This window comes from Narcine bancroftii, chromosome 11 (genome assembly GCF_036971445.1).
Source record: "Narcine bancroftii isolate sNarBan1 chromosome 11, sNarBan1.hap1, whole genome shotgun sequence".
In the NCBI taxonomy this organism is placed as follows: Eukaryota; Metazoa; Chordata; class Chondrichthyes; order Torpediniformes; family Narcinidae; genus Narcine; species Narcine bancroftii.
The window spans coordinates 61,545,210-61,570,253 of record NC_091479.1 but is presented as its reverse complement, the minus strand read 5'-3'; the positions used below and the strand labels follow the sequence as shown (position 1 = coordinate 61,570,253).

Here is a 25,044-nt window from a genome sequence, read left to right as displayed (position 1 = left end):
TGAATATTTAGTTCTGCACTTTGACATGTCCACTGTCAATCATGGGACATTCTTAATTGCCACAGGGAGCATTAGAAACTTTTTAAAATTCCAAGCCCATGGTGTAATGGCAGTGTTGCACACCAGCACTGTGCAAAGCAAACTGCAGGCCTTAAATAACGCATAATGAGGGCTGAACAGTACAGTGAACTGTAAGTGGGAAGTCCTCCAGGGATTTGGAGACGCCTGTGGTGAAAACAGCCACTTTCTTTGGTAAAATTAGGATGTAGCACTCGGACAATGAGGTTGCTTGTATTTAATAGCTGCCAATCACATGCAGTTTGTTAATTCAAAGGGATTCTAAATGAAAGTTGGTGGCAAAAGTGTGTTTCTTTCTTAATGATCTATAATGAAAGATTAACTACTCAGAGAGGTCAGAAGATTTCAACCGGTCCTCAAAGTGTGAACTTAGAATTGGTAAGGTGCTAAATGAAAGGCAGGGTGAGCAGGGGTCAGCAAAAGTCAGGGGATAATTGAAATATATTAGTTCCAGAGGGGCTTGATAATTTGGATGTAAAGAGGATTGTAAGACAAACTAAAACTAGGAGTCACAGTCAAAACATGGGTTCAAGGGAGAGATGATGTTGACATTTTTTTTCTCTTGTCCGATTGTGAATCTTTTCCTCAAAGGCAAGTCACCGAGTGGTTCTCAACCTTTTTCTTTCCACTCACATACCACTTTAAGTATTCCCTGTGCCATCGTTACTCTGTGATTAGTAAGGGATTATTTAAGGTGCTATGTGAATGGAAAGAAGTTTGAAACCACTGTTTTAATCATTGCTAATTGACTCATTATGTGCACAGTTTCAGAACTCCAAAGGAAATGGGCCAATTTTTCTCAAGCAAAATATTTCAGTAACAAATGAGTCTAGAGCAGTGATTCTCAACTTTCCCTTCCCACTCACCTACCACCTTAAGCAATCCCTTACTAATCACAGAGCACTGATGGCATAGGGATTACTTGGTATGTGAGTGGGAAGAAAAAGGTTGAGAACCACTGTTGAAATCAGTGTCTTTGAATATTTTTGTGGCAGATGTTGATTGATGTGAAAAATGAGGGGTGCAAAGTCACCACACGAAGGCGATAATTCAGAATTGAGGGTTCACTGTGATCTGGTTGAAGAGTGGAGTGGACTTGTGGGACTGAGTGACTTTCTCCTGCTCCAGATGACCATAATAGAATAGAAAATGCTAATCTTCTCCAAAAGGAGAGTGAAAAATTAACCAAAAAAAACTGACGCCAACGCTGCCTGATACCACTCCACCGCTGGGCGTTGTCATAATCACTCCTACCTTACGTCAGCGTCCCCACTCCTGCCCAATAGGCTGAGGTTCCTGCTCCCGCCGGGAGCCTCCAGTTCCCTGAGCCGTCTCCGCTCCTGCCTGATAGGCCAAGATTATTTTTTACTTACTTAGTTTACAGCTTCGTTACTTGCGATTGGGATGTTTTAAAGCATTTTGGGTTGTTTCTGGGAGGCCTGGAGAGCCTGAAAAATGGGGATCGACATACACTGGATATAACCTAAAACCATTTAAATGAGGTTTAAAAAATGTGGGGGGGGTGGGTTGACTTATATGCCAAAATATACGGTAATCATAAGTATTTTGCAAAAGATTCATCAGGTCTTCCATTTGGCAACCTGAGTGCAATCACAATGTGTCAATTTGAAAAGCCAAAGAAATGAAACAAAAAAGGCATCACTAAGACAAAGGGTTGCAAGCCTAAGTGGATGAAAGAATGTGGAGCAAGTGTTCTTGCAAGCCAGCAGCTGCAGAAACCAATGGGCTTGTGGACCCTCTGGAAGTTCATTTTCATAACTGAGCATGTAAAGCAGATTTTTCCATTCAGGAGTTCAAAAGAAGGTCTATACATCGCTGTGTCACAGGGTTTTTGATATCTGTACTTTCCAAACAGAATTCTTCCAAGACTGAACTCGAAATGTCTGAATTTGGTTATATATTTCTCCAAATCATGTGACTGTTACATCATCACTGAGGTGAGTCCCAATTCTTGGAAACCACATGACCATCAGTTTTATTTCCACCAAAATTCTGGTCCTTTTTCAAATCTAGTCCATATCCATGACAACCTCTGACCTCATCTCTGTTCAAGAGGCTTAAGTAGCTTTGATTAAAAGACAGATGACTTCCTCCAGCAGTTTTTGAATAATTAAGACCCACTTGAAATCCACAAGCTCTGACTGTCCAAGACACGTAGACACCGACAATTAGCTATCTTCTCAGAAAACAATGGTTCTCTATAAATGTGCTGTGTCCTGTGTGTGACCCTGTACCAACTAACTAACTAACTAAAAATAGATACAATATTTTAACTCTATAATTTACAAGGATAATTTTTTTATAATAAAGGTTAACTCAAATCCGTTACGTTACTTCGTAGAATTCAATCACACTTGTATTATATTAAAACCTGCCAATACAGTTTTATTAGCCATGAGAGATAGGCTGTGCAAAAATGATCTTGAAACAATTTCAAGTTTCCATTTGCACAAGCATTCAATGCATACATACTTTTGTCACAGGAAAAAAAATCTGCACAAGTGGTTTACCTTTATAGATGCTGCACAACTCACTGAGTTTCTCCAGCACTTTTGCGTACCCAGCAGATGTGCGTTTTCTTGTTAATTTGGAATTAATGATAGCTCCTTTGCCAGGGACATGAGAAATAAGGGTGTGAATAACCATGCCCATGGACCGATCAGGAGAAAATAAAGCATTTACTGGAAACTACCTCACACGATCAATCAACACTAACAGCATCGCAGTAAAGATCAGCCCATGTGGCTTCAAAGTAAATTACAGGCTACTGCAAATTACAAGACCAACATGTCTGTCAGGATCAGTCAATGAGCAATGGATCTTGTACTAATGTAATGGGAGAAGTTTTTATAAAAATGAAGTTACTTTCCAGAGAGTGCGGGACCATGATCCACTTTTAAAGCAGATTTTTCCATGCTGGCTCCAGTTTTCAAGTGTATTTTTTTCTGCTGCTAACGTGCAAGTAAAACACAAAATGCCAAAGGCAAGTGAGGTTTTGGGTTTGGACTTGCTCCGGGAAACATAAGCAAACCGCCTGCGTGTATCTAGCCGATGTCTCCCACCGATGGAGCATACCCGGAGCAGAGAGCGACTCCACTGTAAATGGCACCAACACATCTCAGGAGATGGAGCAGTCGCTCATCCTGCACCCCACCTAGCTACACCACTGGTCCTATCACCAGAACACTATGTTAGGCAGGGAATCAAGTTGCTCATCAATCTCGCAGCACTTGAACTGATCCTGCGCTTTCTGATCTCATTGAAGGCAACATGAGCAGACCATAGAACAGTCCAGCACAGAAGTGGCCCTTTGGCCCATCTAGTTCATGATAAATGATTATTCTGTCAATTGACCTACACCCAAACCATAGCCCTCCACCACCCTCCCACCCCTAACGTCGAGGTACTCGAGATGGCAGAGGTCGACAGCATCGAGTCCACGCTGCTGAAGATCCAGCTGCGCTGGATGGGTCACGTCTCCAGAATGGAGGACCATCGCCTTCCCAAGATCGTATTATATGGCGAGCTCTCCACTGGCCACTGTGACAGAGGTGCACCAAAGAAAAGGTACAAGGACTGCCTAAAGAAATCTCTTGGTGCCTGCCACATTGACCACCGCCAGTGGGCTGATAACGCCTCAAACCGTGCATCTTGGCGCCTCACAGTTTGGCGGGCAGCAGCCTCCTTTGAAGAAGACCGCAGAGCCCACCTCACTGACAAAAGGCAAAGGAGGAAAAACCCAACACCCAACCCCAACCAACCAATTTTCCCTTGCAACCGCTGCAATCGTGTCTGCCTGTCCCGCATCGGACTGGTCAGCCACAAACGAGCCTGCAGCTGACGTGGACTTTTTACCCCCTCCATAAATCTTCGTCCGCGAAGCCAAGCCAAAGAAGTATGTATGTACATAGTATGTGATGATTGTAGTATGTATGTATGTAGTATGTAATGACTAGTATGTATATACGTATTATGTGATTATTGTAGTATGTATGTATGTAGTGAATGGGCAACTAAAGCGGCATCGTCTGCAAAGAATAGTCCGTGAACTACTCTTTGCAGACGATGCCGCTTTAGTTGCCCATTCAGAGCCAGCTCTTCAGCGCTTGACGTCCTGCTTTGCGGAAACTGCCAAAATGTTTGGCCTGGAAGTCAGCCTGAAGAAAACTGAGGTCCTCCATCAGCCAGCTCCCCACCATGATTACCAGCCCCCCCACATCTCCATCGGGCACACAAAACTCAAAACGGTCAACCAGTTTACCTATCTCGGCTGCACCATTTCATCAGATGCAAGGATCGACAATGAGATAGACAACAGACTCGCCAAGGCAAATAGCGCCTTTGGAAGACTACACAAAAGAGTCTGGAAAAACAACCAACTGAAAAACATCACAAAGATAAGCGTATACAGAGCCGTTGTCATACCCACACTCCTGTTCGGCTCCGAATCATGGGTCCTCTACCGGCAGCACCTACGGCTCCTAGAACGCTTCCACCAGCGTTGTCTCCGCTCCATCCTCAACATCCATTGGAGCGCTTACATCCCTAACGTCGAAGTACTCGAGATGGCAGAGGTCGACAGTATCGAGTCCACGCTGCTGAAGATCCAGCTGCGCTGAATGGGTCACGTCTCCAGAATGGAGGACCATCGCCTTCCCAAGATCGTGTTATATGGCGAGCTCTCCACTGGCCACCGTGACAGAGGTGCACCAAAGAAAAGGTTCAAGGACTGCCTAAAGAAATCTCTTGGTGCCTGCCACATTGACCACTGCCAGTGGGCTGATATCGCCTCAAACCGTGCATCTTGGCGCCTCACAGTTTGGCGGACAGCAACCTCCTTTGAAGAAGACCGCAGAGCCTACCTCACTGACAAAAGGCAAAGGAGGAAAAACCCAACACCCAACCCCAACCAACCAATTTTCCCCTGCAACCGCTGCAATCGTGTCTGCCTGTCCCGCATCGGACTTGTCAGCCACAAACGAGCCTGCAGCTGACGTGGACTTTTTACCCCCTCCATAAATCTTCGTCCGCGAAGCCAAGCCAAAGAAAAACTGTATGTAGTATGATGACTGTAGTATGTATGCATGTAGTATAATGACTGTAGTATGTATGTACATTGTATGTGATGACTGTAGTATGTATGTATGTAGCATGTAATGACTGTAGTACATATGTACATAGTATGTGATGGTTGTAGTTTGTATGTGCATAGTATGTAATGACTGTAGTATGTATGTACATAGTATGTAATGACTGTAGTATGTATGTACATAATACATAGGTCGAATGACCTACTCCTGCTCCTATCTTCTATGTTAAGTATGTGATGATTGTAGTATGCATGCCCATAGTATGTGATAATTGTAGTATGTATGCATGTATGTATGTAGTACGATGACTGTAGTATGTATGTATGTAGTATAATGACTGTAGTACATATGCACGTAGTATGTGATGACTGTAGTACATATGTACATAGTATGTGATGATTGTAGTATGTATTTACATATATGTAATGAGTGTAGTATGTATGTACGTGGTATGTGATGACTGTGGTCGTATGTACATAGTATGTGATTATTGTAGTACGTATGTACATAGTATGTGATGATTGTAGGGCCTGTTCTGTGCCATCATGTTCCATGTACATGAGCAGCGTGAAATATCTTACCGACCCAGCGTTTGTCTGACCTGTTCTCGCAGACAACACCGAGATCATTTGAGCAGGGCTGAGGAAATGTTATCGGATGTCCATGATTTTGACATTGCATTCCCCTGGCTCACCCCACCTCTTTCAGCTGGTTGCCCTCTCACAGCCAGTGGAAAATTCCTTGCAGGCATGTCACTGATATCCCCCCTCAATGAACCACAGCGGCAGTGTGAATTAATGCTCAGCTCCTCTCTCCTTGACACCAATTAGACCAGGTTCATTTCCACTCAGACACATGCATTGGTGAAACAACAAATGCTTAACGAACACTAACGGAGAGAAGAAGTTCCTTTTTGAGGGTTCCTTTTACTGTCATTTATTGAAAATGTAAGAAACATGGTATACTTCGACCTTTGTCGGTGGTAAGGCCAACAAGCATCACGAGCATTGCCCGGCGTACCTCACAGCAGGAGAAAGAGAAGCAAAAGAGGATCCCTTTAGAGACACCGAGTGTCCATGGATGAAAAGATCTGGATGATTATGTGGCCAATTGAATCAACACGGTTGCGCAAAGCACAAAGATTGGAGCTGTAAATAATGGACAGTGAGGAAGGCTTTCAAAGCTTGCAGAGAGATCTGGATCAGAGAGTGCTGCGTGTCTTAAACACATGCCTGCTCTTGCACACAAAAAGCACAGACAACTGGAAAGGTCATGGAACAAGAGCAGAGAGAGGAGAGACAGAGATCTGCCTCTGTACAATCTCGGAGGATATTTCAAAGGGTAAGATAATTTCCAGCCCCAGATGTGGTTCACAGATTCAGTCACCATTTAAAATTGAAAATACATCATGGCCAAATTCAAAGTAGTATTTGTTGTGTAAACAGGAATCAGAAATTATTGGGGCTGCATGAATGTGTTGGTTGATTGTACACTCTGTAAAATTGTGAATACCCTGTAAGTGTAAGTACAATATTCCATGTAATCCTGGGGCATTCCTTCTTCAAAGGACCGAAGAACATCGAGGAGAGTTCAGAGGTAGATGACAAAGATAAAACTAATGTTTGAGATAGAAGATTAGAGGAGGAGCAAAATGAATAAAGACTTTTCTCACCATGGAAACTGAACTGAGATGGAAAATGATGGATGTTTTTACGAAGATGAGCATGAAAATAAAATGTAATATTTAACCGTGATCACAGAACTGGAGAACATAAACTCAGCATCGGCAAATGCCGTCAGAAGTCCAGTTATCGGATTTGTCAGCCACAAACGAGCCTGCAGCTGACATGGACATTACCCCTCCATAAATCTTCGTTTGCGAAGCCAAGCCAAAGAAGAAAGAAGAAGTCCAGATATTAGTCAAGTTGTTTAACTCTCGCAGTAAATGTTGAATAAATTGAGAAAAAGACGTCTATGTCCCACTGAGTAAATCTCCACCTGGTGTACGTTTGATGTTTGTCGGAACAAGGCCAGGTCGATGTCAGATGACTTCTTCCCATTGGACCCTGAACCCAACAGGTCAGTATTGAAGTTGCAGATATAAGGGCAGCACGGTTGGCATGGCGGTTAGCACAACGCCTGGGTTCGAATCCTGCACTGTCTGTAAGGAGTTTGCACCGTCTCCCTGTGTTTTCCCCAGGAGGGTCTGGTTTCCTCCCACCGGGAAGAGTCAGTCAATTGGGCGGCACGGACTCATGGGCCAAAATATTCTGCAGCCTTAACCATCATGATTTAACGATGTGCAAGAACGCTGTGAAGGAATGGACAATGTTGACTTACCAATTTTCCCCCACACTTGGTTCGGCTTTTAATATGTTGGTCAGCCATAACCTTATGATTGCCAGGTGAAAGACATCAGTCTGGCAGGGTTTCCCAAAGCTGAGACGTTTGTCCTTGAGCTCCTTCTGTGGTTTCACTCACCACTGTACGTGCTGCAATCTGCAATCTGTTGGCTTCATTTGTTTCTGGACTGCATGAGCTGTGATATGTGAAAGCTGCTCTGCATACCTTCTGTCACTTTCTTTAATGGGATGCAAAGAAAGGTAAGGGCTCTTTTATTTCGATTAGAAATTCATTCTCGTTTGCATGTGGTAAACGTGCAGTCAAACAAATTCTCTCATGGAGAGTGAAACTGCCTCATTGTTCTCCATTTTTAATATTGAGCCCAGTCACCTGATTGCAGCAAACTCATTATTCCCGATCTCACAGCAACGACCTGCCCAACGTCAGCTCACATCATCAATCATTAATGAGTCAAAATAAAGGGACAATGGCATGGTTAATACCAGTGAAAGAGCCATTCTTGCATGAAGACATTTCCCCTTGACACAGTGGCCAAGCACGAGGTAAGTTTAATGGAAGGTGCTCATGACTTGCTTTAAATTACTTTGCAAGGGTGATTCCTCTAAAAAACTTTGCCACATGCATTGACAGCCTTTTGTCAATAGTTTATGGCTAAACAGCCCTACATGTTGTGTGTTCTCAGCTGATCGGACATGCGAGCGTGGAGTAGGCTACCTTGTTGCAGAAATGGTTCTAGGTACATAGAACATTGCCAAGTGTGTTGTCATTCAACTGCAAAGTTACTGTATCGAATGAGAAGATGGTCAAATCTCTGAAATGTATTGAGAATCTTTCCCCACATTTTTTTGTGTGGAGCTACGCACAATTTTCTGCTGGAATTATAACAACAGAGGGTTCCTCTGGTCTCCCACATAAATATATAACAGTGGTTCTCAACCTTTTTCCACTCACGTCCCACTTTAAGTAATCCCTCTGCCATCGATGCTCTGTGATTAATAAGGAATTGCTTAAGGTGGTCTGTGAGTGGGAAGGGAAGGTTGAGAATCACTGTTCTAGACCCAATTGTTACTGAAATATTTTGCTGAGAAAAATTGTCATTGACCCATTTCCTTTGGAGTTCGGAAACCGCGCACATAACGAGTCAATGGGGTGCAATTAAAACAGTGGTTTTCAATCTTTTTCTTCCCACCCACATAAGCCATCCCTTACTAATCACAGAGCATGTACTGCATAGGGATTACTTAAAGTGGGATGTGAGTTACCTAAGTTGATGGAAGGAGAAGGAAAGAAAAGAATGGACTCAGTAGAATTTCTGGTGTATTTTTGTTGAATGACAACATTGAGCTTAATGCAACCTAGATTGTATACCTAAAATGGATGAGAGGGGGGGGGGGGGGGGTGGGGGGAGAAAAAGTCACTGTAAATGTGTGAAAAAGAAAAAGTGTATATCATGGCTAATGTGATTTATGGTGTGAAAAATAAAAAATTTAAAAAAAATTTTAAAAAAAGTGGGATGTGAGTGGAAAGAAAAAGGTTGAGAACCACTAGTATCTAAGGCTTGGCGTAATCGCTCCATCATGCTGCGATTCATTGATTCTCTGAGCTCTCAGGTTGGATGTTCTGAAATATATTTTGACATTCCTCTCATCTCAGTGAAACTCCACTGTGCCTGGCAGAATATGTTCTGGCCATTATCTTGATGGAGTGTCACCCACCAGATCAGAGGATCTAAGCCTGCACTGAACTCACATTGTGGTTAAATTTGAGGATCGACTTGGGCTCGCTTGACATTTTTAATAAGCATACCAAATTACCCTTTTCATTGCTCCATTGTTTCAATTAAAATAAATCCCTGATGCAGGGAACTGCAGGTTAGTTTCCTAGATTCAAGGCAACACTTGCATTTGCTTGATTTTGAGTGAAATTCATCAGTTTCCCATTGCAATAGTTCAAAGCATGTACCTCAATCAAAAATAAAAGACATGATTTTGTCCCTGCACAGAAATATTAACTAAAGGCCAATATGGAATGGAAGTGAGAAGGATCTAATATTTATCTTAAGTTTAAGAGTCCTTGAGTTCCATTTGAAGTATACTCAGTGCTGTAGTGCTGGGGAATGCATCAAGCAGTGAACAAGGAAGGATCTCCAAGCAACAACGAAAGATAAGTGTCAGACTTTGGTGACCAAAACCTCCGTTTGCTATTTGAAGGCACTGGGCTCAATATTAAAAATGGAGAACAATGAGGCAGTTTCACTCTCCATGAGAGAATTTGTTCGACTGCACATTTACCACATGCAAACGAGAATGAATTTCTAATCGAAATACAGAAGAAGCCCCATCACACAGCAGTGGCATCCTACGCTGGACAGAGTTAAAGCTGGAACAACAAAATAAAATTCCAATGCATTCCTAAAGTAAAATTTCAACATTGTTAGAGAGCCCATCGTGTCCAATAGTTTGTGTTTTTCGGAAAGCTCTGATCGTTTGCACTTTAAACGTTGAATAGTAACTATGAGTTATTCTCAATGCTGTTCTTGTTCTGCTGTTCTGTCATTTGCCAAAAGAAATATGAGTGAACATTTAAGTGTATTTGAGAAACAAAGACAGTATTCACTGGAACTATTCCTCTTGATAGGATAAACTCAATATCCTATCAAGCTTAGTATGTGGACTTAGCCCTGCCCTTTCAGATCCAACTGAGAGAATGGTGTGTCCATGTTTCCAGTGACAGGAAGCAAACTGAAGCCAAGAGCTTTGCAAAGAGCAGAAATTCACAGTGTTCCGGGAAAACCATCCTCCCTCTCCCCATTTCCTCTACCTGCAGCCTCTCTTGCTTTGGGTAGAAGGAAACCTAAATTTTCTGAATGACTACCTTTAAAAGAAGCTTTTAATTAAATTTGTTGCCACCTTGAGACCAGTCCCCTAATGCCTGAAACACCTTCTCTGAAAGCAGAGCAGAAGGATCAGAAAGATGAGTACAGTTGGCCACCCTTTTCCAAGTTTCTCCCTGAGTTCTCCTGTGACAAAGATGATTCCAGGAATTAATCTTTCATTTGGTGATGAAATGCCTCTGAGCTGTGTTCTGTCCATCACATGTTCCTCCTTTGTCTCTTGCTGCAGTGCCCTGTTGCTTTGAGCTTTATGTGTCCCATTTTAATTTGGTGTTTGAAACACTATTCTCTTAATTAATTTCTAGTCGCATGCTCTGAATGTCCCCCATCACTTTTAACTGATTGGGATTGATCAGGGTCAGTCCACAACTTGGCTCTTTCTGGGCGAGGCCATATTTGTGCAATGGAATATTTTGTCAAATCCCAGGCCACGTTTCCCAACAACGGGCTTCTGATGACAAACTTGGGTGCCATTCATCATGGCAACCTCTGGAGTTATCTGTGTTCACTTCTGATTGTCTGACAACAAGACAAGTTCCTTACATTGCTGCACCCTTCACAAACACCAAAAGGGATATCGAGAATATCCCATTTGACACACAGGAGCTTATTTTGAAGCATCTTTCAGATAGTAATATTGAATATCATATGATTGAGAAGACTCCTTCATGTTGGCTTGGGTGAGTGGGGGTTTGAAAGACCCTAAAGAAAACCCTTGACCTTGGAGAGAAAAAGGCATCAAAATACAGTGGAAACAGGGTGATTTGTCAGTTAATTTGTTAAGATAAATGCAGAGGAACTAATTCTGCTGGGGAATTCAGGAAAAGTCTTTTCAGGGCAAAATCATAAAGTATTCCATGGAAAGTTCAGACTGCAGAATACTGAATGAATTGTTAGATGAAGGATGCAATAAAATCAAGCTGCAGGTAGATGTGCTCTGAACCAATGGCAGGACAGGTTGATCAACCCAGATGGGCAGTTGCATTGTCCATCACGCAATTACTGCCTGACTTGGGCAGGCACCTCATTAAACAGTGCAAAGTTTGCCAAGGCAAACAGTTGCTTTATTTATAAATTATTCTGACCCTTTGTCCATTCTTAGTCGGTCAAAGGGACAGGGCAGCAATGATTCTATATATGTGACCACTTGATCTTCTGTAAAAATTCAAAACTCTTGTTGAGGAAGATTTAAAGTCTGTGCTAGTCATAAGGATGTTCTCTTATCGTCAGCCAAAATTAGAAACTGATTTCAATGAACAAGAATGTCACGGTTGGTGCTGCGGTTAGGGGAGACCTGTTACAGTGTCTGCGGCCCAAGTTTGAATCTTAAGGTGTTTGCGTGCTCTCCCTTGCGTGGGTTTCCTCTGGGTGCTCTGGTTTTCTCCCACGTTCCAAAGATGCATGGGGTTTGTAAGTTAATTATCACATAGGCATATTTGGGCAGCATGGTCTCAAAGGCCACAAGGCCTGTTAGTGTGCTGTATCTCTAGATTAAAAATAAAGTTAAATAAACTTCCTGTGAAATACAGTAGCCCAGAATTTGAAGCCAATTGCAAACCAGTGCTACTGGCCAACCTTGTAACCCAGTGCCAAATGGGAGAAGAGGCAAGTTCTGTCATCAAGTTGGGACTTGCTGTGAATTCATCTTGTCGTTCATCAAACTTGCCTGTCTCTAAACTGCATCAATGTCTGAGATGGGTTTCGAAGATATTCAAGCATTTGAATGTTTGTGACTAAATTTGAATTGTTTCTTCTGGAAGAATATGACTGTTATAAAAGTTAACTTCTCCAGAAGTAAATCTAAATTTATTCAAATTGTGTTGTCAATAGCCAGGAAATGTGTCGCGGTAACATGGAAATCCGATTCCCTACCTTACACTGATCACTGGGACATGGACGTGCAAAGTTGTTTTCCCTTGAGAAAATTGCTTCTAGTCTTAGCAATAGAAATAATATGTTTGTTGTAACTTGGCCATCTTATGTAAATTACTTAAATGCCCAGATTGTATAATTTATTTTGATATTTGTCAATTAGTATTCTTATTAGAAATTTAATACTTTAAAATGATGTGACTCTGAGAGGTCGAACCTTGCACCTGTTGCTTTTTCTTTTCTGTTTTCTTTCTTTTTATCTCCCTCGATCCCCTGCCGTCCGTCCCCTTTTCTTTCCAATCTGGGGAGGGGGACTCTATTTTCTTTTGGATATTGTGAATGTTTTTCTATGATCTTATATTCAATATATTATTGTGTATTAATTGAGTCCTATATTCTGTATTTTTTAAAAACTTAAATAAAATATTCAAGAAGTAATTGACATTCTTGCACTGTTTAAAACACTATAACTATTAAGAATATGAAAAAAACAAGCTCCAGACAAGCTACAGAAAAGCACTTAAAGATGGTTAGATGAGCTAAAGCCATTCAAAAACGATAAATTAACGGGAACTTGGCTCAAGGCGGCTCTTTTATTTGCCTTAATGGCAGACAAAATCTGAAGTATATCATGAATACTGTGTTCCATTTTAATGTTATATGTTACCTGGCAATAAAAGGAACATTTGAAGCTTTGAACCTTTACTTTGCATGGATGCCGTGTGACCTGCTGAATTTCTCCAACATGTTTGAGCATTGCAGTCAACCCGAGAGTCTGCAGAATGTCTTCTCTGCTGCTCACTCGCAGTCTTGGTCGACTTGTAATTTCTCAGTTCTGGTATCAATGCAATTCTTTCCTGCAAATTCCGGATTGCTTCTGTATCTTTTTTTTAAGACATGCAGAATGGTAACAGGCCATTTCAGCCTACGAGTCTGTGGCGCAAAATTTACACCCCATTAATCTACACCCTCGGTACGTTTCAGAGTGGGAGGAAACCAGAGACCCCAGGGAAAACCCACGCAGACATGGGGAGAATGTACAAACTCCTTACAGACAGCACGGGATTTGAACCCCAGTCCCGATCACTGGCGCTGTAAAGGCGTTGAGCTCACCACTATGCCAAACATATCATTTTTATGTTGCAAAGACATCAACTGAAGTTCTATTCAACCTTGATGTAATCTCTCCGCCTTTCAGTTCCACGACTTGGTGAGTTCATGCACAGCACAGTCTGCAAACAGGGTAGTCCAGGTCCTTCCTGTTGCTGGCAAGCTTGTTTCCACATCACAACCTATTTCCCAATGGCAGACAGGTTTCTGTGTGAGATGGTGTGTACTTTGACATCACTCATTCAAAGTGCAGCCTTTTTAAACTTGGAATTGATTTTCTTGTTTGATCTGTGTTCAGTTTAAAATGCAAGAATGTTTTCTTCTCAAAGCGTTCAGCTGACTAATTTTTTTTCTCTTCTTTCACCCTCAGATCCAGGCATCACTGTGCAGATCTCCTCCATCTTGCTGAGTTTTGGCCTGATCCTTGGTGCCATCAGTTGCCTCGAGCTGTGATTGTAGCCAACATTATCTCCTTTCTGCATCAGTAAAGAACACTCCGTGAGGTGACTGAATCGTCTCAAGCCTGTAAAGATCTTTGTTCGCCACAGACATCTCTGGTACCATCAAAAGCCAAATATAATATGAATTTGAAAGACTTATTGTATATTTCTAGAGGACAGAAGGCATCAAGGAACTTTATCCCCATCCATCACCCACCTTGCCCTCCCACCCCTTTAAATACCAAGTAAACATAACATTGGAAGTGAATCAAAGGAATTCTTTTGACTTGTTCCAATATGCCTTATATAAACACTTACACTGATCTATGGCAGTTGCATGATTTGATCTAATGGTGCAAGTTACCAGTGACAAAATACCATGGCTTAGAGTTTGAGGAAAAGAATTGAAATCACCAGACATAGGTATTTTAACATTTAACAAAAAAAATTGAGTGAACATGACAATGAATGGATTGGTTGTTTTAAAATGAATGGAAGGCTAAACTTTTCCTTTCCTTATGTCTGTGTGCAGCACTGTCTCAGAGATGACTGTACCTAACCTCCCATGAATGAGAATCTTCTGTTCAAAGAAACAAATACAATAGATTGCAGGTTCATGGTGATCAGGAGACCCTTTGCAGAAGGTGTACACTCTGGGTGTTTGAAATCATTAGTTGCCATGAGATGCTGACATTGAGATATGCCGCAGCCTCGTCCCCAAGTAAGATAACTATTGCTCCTTTCATAAAGTTGGGCCCTGTGTGATTTAAAAAAATGGAATAAACACATTTCTAAACCTTTATCAATTTGCTTAACTTGGGTCTAGATTTATACTGTGAAAATAGCATTGCAAAATGTATCTTCAAGTATAAATCTATGTTCATTGTTGGCCACACTTCTTTCATAAATTAGATGAAATCCCATGTTCTTCATAGATTTCAGCAAGCAGTCCTCGGCTTCTTTGGCCCACTACTTGATTCCACTCAGCAGATTAGGCTAAAGTTGAAGAAATGGTCTCCGAGCTGAAACATGAATTCTGCTTCTCTCTCTTTCTCTGTGGGGTCCTGTCTGACACGGTAAGTGCTTCCAGTATTTTGTGGGTTTTTTTTTAATTATTTCCGATTTTCACCATCTCTGGTGACCTTAACTGGGGCGGCTGCCTCATCCTGCACCGAAACTTCATATCCCAGCTGTTCCTGAATCAATTGTCCATTTTTTGAGATTTCTCCCAGCTGCCCTTCTCCTTGAGAAGTGAGCGGGACATTGTCCCTTTACTCTTTGGCGGAGCTTGCTGTTCGTCGATCCTTGCCCTTCTTTGCCGCCCACAGCCACCACCCAAAAGCAACCGAATGCTTGGGAAGCTGCTCGACTCAGCTTTGAGCAGCGAGCCAGCAAACACCAGGGCTCTCCTCAAACCTGAGGTAATTGGCAAAACTTTCATTCATTCTGGATATTGGACCAAAAATCTTGCCACAGTGCAGAAAATGGTAGGAATTCAGGGATGAGTGCTACAAATGTTTACTTTTTCTGCTTGAATGTCAGAAAATTTCAAATTGTGCTGGTGAGTTTCTCCAGTTTATCTAGTTGAACCCTTTTCAGCTTCTCATTCTATCAATCTGCTTTTGCCCTCTCTTCATTTAAAGTTGCCTCAAACTGCAGCTTCTCTTCAGTTGCACACAGTTTTTCCTCATCCCTTTTGATGGACTCGATGTTGTACCGCAAGGGTCTAAATAAGAATGTCCTTGTCTTCACGGTTTGATTTCACTTACAGTCACATGTTCTGAAGCCATCTGGACCAATTCCAAGTTCCTGCACGCATTCTGGTTCAGTGAAGAGGGGTGGCAAGTCCGACGAAATTCCACCTTGTTCATTGGAGGAAGTTGCCCTTGGCTTCTAAGGCCAATATTAGATTAACTGGTTGAGAGATGAATTTTTAAAAAAACACATCATGCCTGTGCTAGCTATTTGATAAATAATACTCCATTGTCCAATTCTCCTCCTTCTTCTTAACCACCCCCCCCCCCCACTGCTATAAATCTTGCAAATTCTTTGGTTCAATACCTTATTATTGAACTTCCAGCTACCCCATTTTTAAAAATCTGTCAGCTCTGCTCATTTGTTGTTGGTGGGAATGAGTGATTAAATAATCCCACTAATGAAGCATCAGTCTGACCTCCAAGGGGAAAGGAAAGTAAGCCCCTTATAACATCAAGAAATAATACCAATGCTTCATGTGGGACATCTCAAAGCAGCAATTCCTCAATGATCTTACAAGTCCAGGATCTCTCATATGGAGAGTTTCCAGAGACATGGAAGATATTTCCCTGAAGGAGTCTGTTGACCAGGGGATGGAATTGACGGATTAAGGTGGAAATGAGGAGAAATGTCTTCCTCAAAGGATGGTGAAGGCTGGTTGTTGTGTTCATCCAGATCAGGAATCCGATGGGTTTCTGAGAAGGCAGAAGATCAAGGGACATGTAGAGTGTGGATATTGGGGCTGAGGTAAAGGATCAGCATCATCTTGATGAATAGCAAGGCAAGAGTGAAGAGGTGGACAGCAAACCCCATCACCCACTTCTTCTGTTCTCCTGATGGCATCCAAATGAAACGAGATTTCAGTAAAACCCCTCAGTATCCAGTCGATGAATACTTCTCACATCAATTGATTATGTCACTGCACTTGTTAAGTTGTCCAAATTTATTGGTTGAATCTCTTAATCCAAACAAACAGAAGAGTACCTCTGTTGAATTGTAACATTGAATGAAGATGAGCAGGGTTCTATGATTGGAGCAGCAGTGAAGATCACAAATAATTTCAGAAACGTAGCAATGTTGGTTTGGAAACCAAAGGACTTGCATTGAGAAACGGTTATAAACAGGGTTTCAATGCCCAGCATGTGGATAACGATCTTTTGCAGCACATCTACATTTGAAATGTGACTCTGATGACATCAAACACCTAAAGTTGAGCATGACCTCCAATGGGTACAGGAAGGGGTGCAGCAGCTGCCAAAATGCCTGAAAATAGCTAACGCTTTTGACTGTGTCTATAAAATTTCAGTGTTACATGTTGGTGCTGTGTAAGGAATTTAAAGTCCATTTATGATTCACTTGTCAATTAAGATTGAATGTGTGACTGTTGCAGGTAACGCAAATGGTGTTGAATCAGCGGGTTAAAATATTAGTGCAATCTCATGCTTTAAAACAGAGTAATAACCTTTAAATGGAACTTAGCACAATCTTGCTAGATAGAGGTAGATTCTCATAGACTTCATGCAATCTTCAAGCTTTGTCAGTAATAATGCAGAACTCGGCACTAAGATATGTTATATGTGATTTCAGTAGTTTTAGTAACGATGGATTTTTTTGCACTATATTATTTTTAATATAAACTTAATATGCTACTCTGATTTCAATTTCTCCACAGTACTGTCAACTAGATTTATTCTCTGAAGCTTCATTCATCAGATGACACATTTGTTCATCTTCAAGTGGGTTTTATTTTCCCATAAATTTCGTTTGTTGCAACTGATTTCTGAACACAAAAATAAATCAGAAGGGTTTCCGAAAAGTTACAATTTTTCCTTGTCAATTTGCTGGTTGTTTTTGGTAATCAGTTGTGAAAGAACAGTGCCTCGTCATTATGGCATGAACAATTGGCTTGTTTTCCACCAACGTCATTTTTTGTTGTTAAGCTAAACCTGTTGAACACTCACTGTCAGACGCACCTCAGATATGTGGTAGGGTAGGAACATAATACATTCACCTGGGGTACCTCCACGACTTAAAGGACTTTTATTCGAATGCTGAAACTCTGAAGGGTTTGTCCACTGTCTTCCCAATAACAGCCGAAAGCAAAGCTAAACAACTACATCATGTTAACTTGTGATGTGACTGTTCATTGTTGACCCTTTGCTAAATATCCAGAGCAGGAAACTCTTCCAAGTTTCGGAGCCAATTTCAACGCTGTTAGTTACATATTTGTTTATCTGAGACTTCCTGCCAAAATTCCTTCCGTAATACTCCTTTTAACCTGCTGATACACCTGAAATGTTCAAATTCCACAGATGCCGCCGAAACAGCTGAGTGTTTCCAGCTTTTTTTTTCTGTTAATGTTTCAGGCTTCTAGTAACTGCAGTGTTTTGAGTTTCAAATGGCTTTAACTGTAGAAATCAAGACCGGAAGTGATGTGTAACATTGTGCATGGGAATACAGTGAAATGCAAAAAAAAAGTCCTTTTTACACCCTCTTTTATTAAACTGAGAGTGCTCTGATTCCCACAACTGGGAGCACAGACTGCCATTTTTTTTACCGACTGATGAATGGTTTTCTGGGATCATTAATTCATACAGGTATAGTAGATTAAATAAACATGAGCTCTCCGCTGACCTATTATAACTGTTCTGGTATCAACTAATCACTGATACTGATGTGTAACCACTCTTCTCAATTAAAATTTATATAGACTGTAAAGGCTGGCTGTTGTTTTTGTGATATATGGCTCAATTAGGCTGGTTGAACTGTTTTTATTGAGGTGCCTTCTTTGTGGACTTCTGGTGTAAAATCATAACAATTTTACGCGTGGAGTGTGTTGTAATAACTGCCCAAAAGATACTCCCTCACTCGCAACGCTATATATCCTTGTTACTCTTGGGTGTTCTAATGACTCTCAGATATTCTCTAAAGTGTCCATCCTCATCAACCAGCCAGAAATTGTAGGCCTTCATCTAACACAGGTCTGCTGAGCCATCATATAATACAGTTGAAGATATGCAGGTCCAAAGGCAACATCCAGTCATGCCTCACATAAACAGGAATGGTTTCTGGTCTTGGCTCTGTGACTTCATGAGCAAACCCTTGGCTGCACCATTTGGGACAGTCCTTCCAACCTTTCTGGCCCATGAAGGAAATTTGTCAGTGATTCATAACAAGATCAGCCACTGAGATCATTGAATTAAATAACATTATTCTTCGACAAATGACTGCAGTTCTTGACTACTCCAGTAAGACTCTGACTGCACCCTTGGTGCCAGGCCTGCACTATTCGATGTTTACTCCTGCTCACATCAAAACACACTTCAATTTTATTTTTTTAAAAGCATCACAATGCATTTTCTCATGATAAGTTTAAACAGAGCACAGGAATGAAGGCCTAGTGAGTTGAAAAGGAGCATAGGGAGGGAGGCCCAGGTGAGCTGAGAGTGGAGGAAGAAGAGCTGAGTTGGGAGGACAGAAACCAGATGTTTGGTGAACAGGAGGGAGGAGTGGCAAGCACCACCTTGATGAAGCAAATGCCAAACTATTGGTATTTACAATTCATTGGACAGCAGATTTTCAGTGTGTTATTGTTTACAACCAGATTAAATATATTTCATAAAGTGAAAGATCTTTTGCCGTTATGATCTGAGCTATGATACTTGGAAAGAAAAGCTTATGACTCAGGGGTGATCTCTGTGGTTTCTGTGAGCTGGTTGACATTATTTATCCTATCGAGACACTCTGATCTCTTCCAGAGTTCATATTTGGTTCTGAAATCCAGAAGTTGACATGTATCTGATCTCCATCAGTACCGGAGAACCTTAGGACTGTGTTCTTGGCCCCCTGCTTTACGCCTATGACAGTGTCGGCTCAGTACAACAATAACATCATCTACAAATTTTCCAACGATACCGTGGTAGTGGGTTGTATAAAGGAAGGGGATGAGGGAGGGAGATTAAAAACTTGGCTGAATGGTGTACCAACAACAACCTTGCACTCAATGTCACCAAAAGCAAGGAGCTGATTGTTGACTTCTTCCTGAAGCCCAGATCTTTAGGGTATCAGAAATGGAGAAGGTGAGCACATTTAGGTTCTTGTGAGTCATTATCTTGGAGGATCTTTCCTAGGCCCAACACATCAATGGCATCATGAAAAAGTCCTCTACTTCCTGAGGAGTTTGCAGAGGTTGGTATGACAACAGAAACTTGAACATTTTTACATAAGTGTGGTGACTGGCTGTATCATGGTGTGGTATGAGGACACCATTACCCCTGAGGATAAAGCCCTCCAAAAGGTAATGGATACAGTGCAGGGCATCACAGGCAAAACCCTCCCCATTATTGAGAACATCTAGAGAGAATGCTGCCGTCGGAGAGCAACAGCACTCATCAAAGACCCACACCACCTAGCACATGCTCTGTTCTCACTAATGCCATCAGGGAAGAGGTATAGGTACCACAAGACTTTCATCACCAGGTTCAGGAACATCTGCTCCCCCTCCACCATCTGACTCCTGAACAACAAACCAAATCAGGGACTCATTTAAGAAAACTTGTGCACTTTATTGATTTTTTTGGTTCTCTCTATTGCAGTCAGTTTGTTTACGTAAGTAGTACTAACTGCAGAGCTCAAGAAACACAACTTACCAGAGAAGAGTCAACTACCAACTCATTTTTATTTTAAACAATTGCACGCTTCATAAAGGGGAGTGATGTCGGCACTTCATAAAGGGGAGTGATGTCAGCACACCTCACAAAGGGGAGTGATGTCAGCGCACTTCATAAAGGGGAGTGATGTCAGCGTACTTCATAAAGGGGAGTGATGTCAGCGCACCTCTCAAAGGGGAGTGATGTTGGCACACTTCATAAAGGGGAGTGATGTCAGCGCACCTCACAAAGGGGAGTGATGTCGGCACACCTCACAAAGGGGAGTGGTGTCGGCACTTCATAAAGGGGAGTGATGTCAGCACACCTCACAAAGGGGAGTGATGTCGGCACACTTCATAAAGGGGAGTGATGTCAGCGCACCTCACAAAGGGGAGTGATGTCGGCACACCTCACAAAGGGGAGTGATGTCAGCGCACTTCACAAAGGGGAGTGATGTCAGCACACCTCACAAAGGGGAGTGATGTCAGCACACTTCATAAAGGGGAGTAATGTCAGTGCACCTCACAAAGGGGAGAAATGTCAGCACACCTCACAAAGGAGAGTGATGTCAGCATACTTCATAAAGGGGAGTGATGTCAGCGCCTCATAAAGGGGAATGATGTCAGACTGCTTCATAAAGGGGAGTGATGTCAGTGCACCTCACAAAGCAGAGTGATGTCACTGCGCTTCATAAAGGGGAGTGATGTCAGCGCACCTCATAAAGGGGAGTGATGTCAGCACACTTCATAAAGGGGAGTGATGTCAGCGCACCTCATAAAGAGGAGTGATGTCAGCGAGCTTCATAAAGGGGAGTGATGTCAGCGCTTCATAAAGGGGAATGATGCAATGCGCTGCAGAATCATTGTCTGGCAACATGCCAGCAGGGAAGCAACGCGTTCCATCAACCTATGCAGGTCTGCAAACGCGGGGTTCTCCTGGGCAAAGGAGGGGAGCCCATACCATTCTGTGCCGGTGGCTCGGTGCGGCAATTCTGCCTGTCCAGCTGTGCCCCTACTTGGTCCACCATTCATTATCTGTCTACAGTTCTTTGTTTGTTTACATCTTTTACACTGCATACAGTTTTTTTTGCCCTACAATTATCGGTAGGAATATCTCAGGGTTGTATGTGATGTCACATATGTCCTCTGACAATAAATCTGAAATCTAATGATACCATATCAGAAGTAACGATTGATGCTGAATCTGGTTGACATTCGGTTGACTTTTTGGCAGGAGTGAAAATCCCTTTGGAAAATGGAAGGTTTCTGCCAGAAATTCCTCCAGAATTTTCTGTGGGGGTTTTCCTGCCAAAATCCTGCCCAGGATATTTATTGATTTGACTTTCTCCATTTGTATAGTGCGCTGCAGTTCACAGAGAGAGTTCACAGAGGTAAGGTCGGATGGGCATGTGTGGGAATCATTGATGGGAGAGTGCTGCCTTGATGACCAGATCTCGGAACTGTTTAGGAGTATGCATTTGACTGTCCTTCAACACCATCGCTGAACTAGCTCAAAGCAACTAGGGTCTATAGTGACAATTGCTTAAATTGGACTTGAATTATTGAGGATCCATCCAGCACACAGTAACTTTGACCCACCACCACCAGGAAGGAGGTACAGGCGGATTAAAATTAGGATGGCCAATAGCATCTTCTCACAAGCTGTGAGATTGACGAACAGTATCCTGTAACTGAGTAAATTATATCTTGATGTATATGTGTGATTATTATGTGCTGTGTGTTTGTATGTGTGTGCACCGTACTCCAAAGAAATGCTGTTTCATCTGGTTATATACGTACAGTCAGATGATAACAAACTTGAACTATAAATGTCAGAAGTAATGGGGCAGAAGAAAATCATCTGCAAAGTATTGAGACATCTGGTCCAAAAAGACTTTTTTTTAATATTGTTCCTTTCACAGACTTACTAACAAAGCAATCCTTCTAGTGTCCATGGTTATCTCCACCCCACCCCTCTCACACACCTTAGTGAATATATTCCAATAACGTCTCAATCCCAATCATCGTAGGATGCGCGACCCCTATCAAAACCTGTAATGGAGAGATGTAACCATGGCTACGCCACGAGAAAGAAAAAAACTAAAAAAAAAAGAACTCAAAAGAAAAAAGAGTCCAAGGACCTGAAAAGAAAAGAAAAAGCATGTCGTCCGCCCCAAGTCCCATTTCCGTATTCACTCCTCTGGCCGCATTGGGGCGGTGTTTTGCTTTCTCCCTATTTGAAGGGGGGAAATTAATCCATCTGAGATCCAATGTACTGCATGTAAGGTCACCATACTCTAACGAATATGTCCTGTTTCTTCCACAGATTGTACGTGATTTTCTCTAAGGGGGATGCAACTCCTCATTTCCACATTCCATCGCGTGGTGTTTAGTTGGGAACTAAACCACTAAACACTTCCTAGCTACCGCCAAGGCAACCTTCACAAACAAAATTTGGAATTCTGAACTGCACTTCTCCAATATCCCCCAAGAGGAACACATCTGGGTCCTGTGGAAAATCCACTTGTAATTTTTTTTAATATCTAGGTCTTCCGAAAAGGGTCTCACCTTTGAGCATGGCCAGGTAGTGTGGATGAAAGCTCCCACCTTCACACTACATCTGAAACACATTTCTGAAACCTCAGACTTTGATCTGCGTAGTTTCTGAGGTGTCAGGTATGACTGGTGCAAGAAATTGTACTGCACCAACCTGTAAAATCACACAATGCTGGAGAGGCTCAGCAGGTCAGACAGTGTTCTTTATGTAGCAAAGGGAGAGATACAGAACTGGCGTTTCAGGCTTGAGCCCTTCATCAAAGTTACGTAGCTCTGCCTTTGCTACAAAAAGGACATTGTTTGACCTGCTGAGTTTCTCCAGCATTTTGTGCTTTTACTTCAAGCATGGCATGGTGTCCACAAAATTTTGTGTTTTAGTACTGCACCATCCAGTATCTGGCATTGACGACACCCCCCTCCCCCCCATCCCCGTTGCACTACCCAGACTGTGGTGCACTGAGGTAGCAGCAAGCAAGTATAAAACTCAAAACAAGTACAACAGGTTTTATTCAGATAAAAGTCTGAACTTCAGTTCATGCTTCAGTGGCTCCCCGTGTGACTGGCTCAGGAGGGTCCAGCTCAGGTCTATAGTTGGGTCGGATGATTGGCAGCCGGCCAGGTGGAGTCAGCCCCTTAAGTAATCTTCTTGCAGGTACAGAGATCGCCCCCTGCAGTAGGCTGGTGTCGTATCACCTCACAGACACAGGTCTTGCCGTCATTCTTCATTGACTACTGTGCCCAAGTCCGACTCCCACCTCTCCCTCGACCTGTGTAAGCCTGGCTCCGGGCCTTCTCTTTGGAATATGTGATACATCTTAGAAATAAATTTACATGCATTCCCCTGTCAAGTTAGAATCTCCATGTCGCAGGTAGGGTCCCAGTTTTTAACTTAAGAAAGATCTAATAAGAAGACATGTTCAACACTTGATCAGCTTACAGTGAAACAGACAGAATAGAGTTGTGGTAAATGAGCAATATTCTTTTTCAATTTTTTTTTTAAATTGAAATTCCACATTGAGTCCTACAGAGTACATAAGAATAGATATTAAAAGTCAAAAAATAATGCATTGCACTTAGATCATATCATTTCATCCAAGGTACCCCACATTCTCCCAATGAGCAATATTGAGAGCATGTTTGACTTGTAGAAATTTTGAACAAATCGACTTAACAGATGTCCAAAAGCAAAGACATGGCCTTGTGTTTTAATTTTGCAGCTGCTGTGAGTTGTGTTTTTGGATGGTGCCCAGTAATTTAAGCAGGAGAACCATTTGCTTCATCACAAATCAGAGGATGTAACCATCCCCAGGGGGTTGTCTGCAGCGTCTGAGTCAGCCTCTCCAGCTTCTCAATGTTCTGACCGTGGTGGGGATCACTGTTATTGCTCAGCCGATGAGAGGCCAGAGAATTTACTTGTTGGCAACACTTGGGTTAGCCAGAATTTGGACTCATTTCTTTGAGGCAGAAAGCGGTTGGTTGCTGTTTTAAGCCTCACGATTGGACTTGGAACACCGAATCAGAAGCCTTAGACTTCAATGTTTTGGTGGTGTCAGTCTCAGGGTTTGTCGAATCTTGGTGGTCAGTGGCGATGTTCACCTCTTCAATACTTAGTGTGGCAGCCTTGATGGTCACAGCCACAGCTGTGGTCTGGCTCATGTTACAGACAACACAACCCAAAGGTGAATATTCAGTAAAGCTTTCCGCCCACACATGAGCTTATTCAGAACCACGTCAACAATGGCAGCATCTCCTGACTTTACATATTTGGGGCTATCTTCTAACATCTTGCCAGATCGGCGATCAATATTCTCCTTCAGCCCTTGGAACCTGCAGGCGATCTGAGCAGTAGAGTACAGTATAGCAAAGAATTAGAAGATGGAACATTCCAGCACAGTAAAGGCCCTTCACCCCATGACGTTGTGCTGAGTGACCTATTCCACAACAATCTAATTTTTCCCCACCACACATGTGTAACCTATTTTTCTTACATCCGTGTGTGTATCTAAGATTTTTTCAATCTCCCTATATTGCACCAGCCCTGGCAATGCATTCCACCACACTCTACATTAAGAAAAAACTTATCTCTGCAATCTCCTCTAAACTTTTCTCCGCTCACCTGAAACGGATGTCCCCAGGAAAAAGGTGCTGTCTGTCCACCCTCTCTAAGCCCCTCAACGGTGGACCTGGGCTGCAAGAGGCTGTGAAGCAGCAGAAGTA

General features: G+C 42.3%; 1 protein-coding gene and 1 long non-coding RNA gene across 4 annotated transcripts in view; both read left to right on the top strand.

Annotated features, from left to right (window-relative positions):
- The window catches only part of LOC138745797 (contactin-1-like), a 314,963-nt gene extending 296,501 nt beyond the window's left edge, over positions 1 to 18,462 (top strand). The window contains exons 22-23 of one of the 3 annotated variants that reach the window (XR_011346518.1): positions 13,799 to 13,985; positions 17,296 to 18,462. Coding sequence is in view for 1 of the 3 variants with exons in the window: in XM_069903109.1 (XP_069759210.1) it covers positions 13,799 to 13,881 (83 nt within the window). In the remaining 2 variants the exon portion in view is untranslated. Of the gene's footprint in view, positions 1 to 13,798; positions 14,022 to 17,295 lie in introns of those variants that run through there. The other 2 variants (XR_011346517.1, XM_069903109.1) reach the window with 2 other exon arrangements.
- A 2,665-nt stretch (positions 18,463 to 21,127) lies between these two features.
- LOC138745494 (uncharacterized) lies at positions 21,128 to 21,986 on the top strand. The gene is made up of 2 exons (XR_011346309.1): positions 21,128 to 21,186; positions 21,631 to 21,986. It is a non-coding gene; the product is annotated as an uncharacterized lncRNA (long non-coding RNA).
- The last annotated feature ends 3,058 nt before the right edge of the window (positions 21,987 to 25,044 follow it).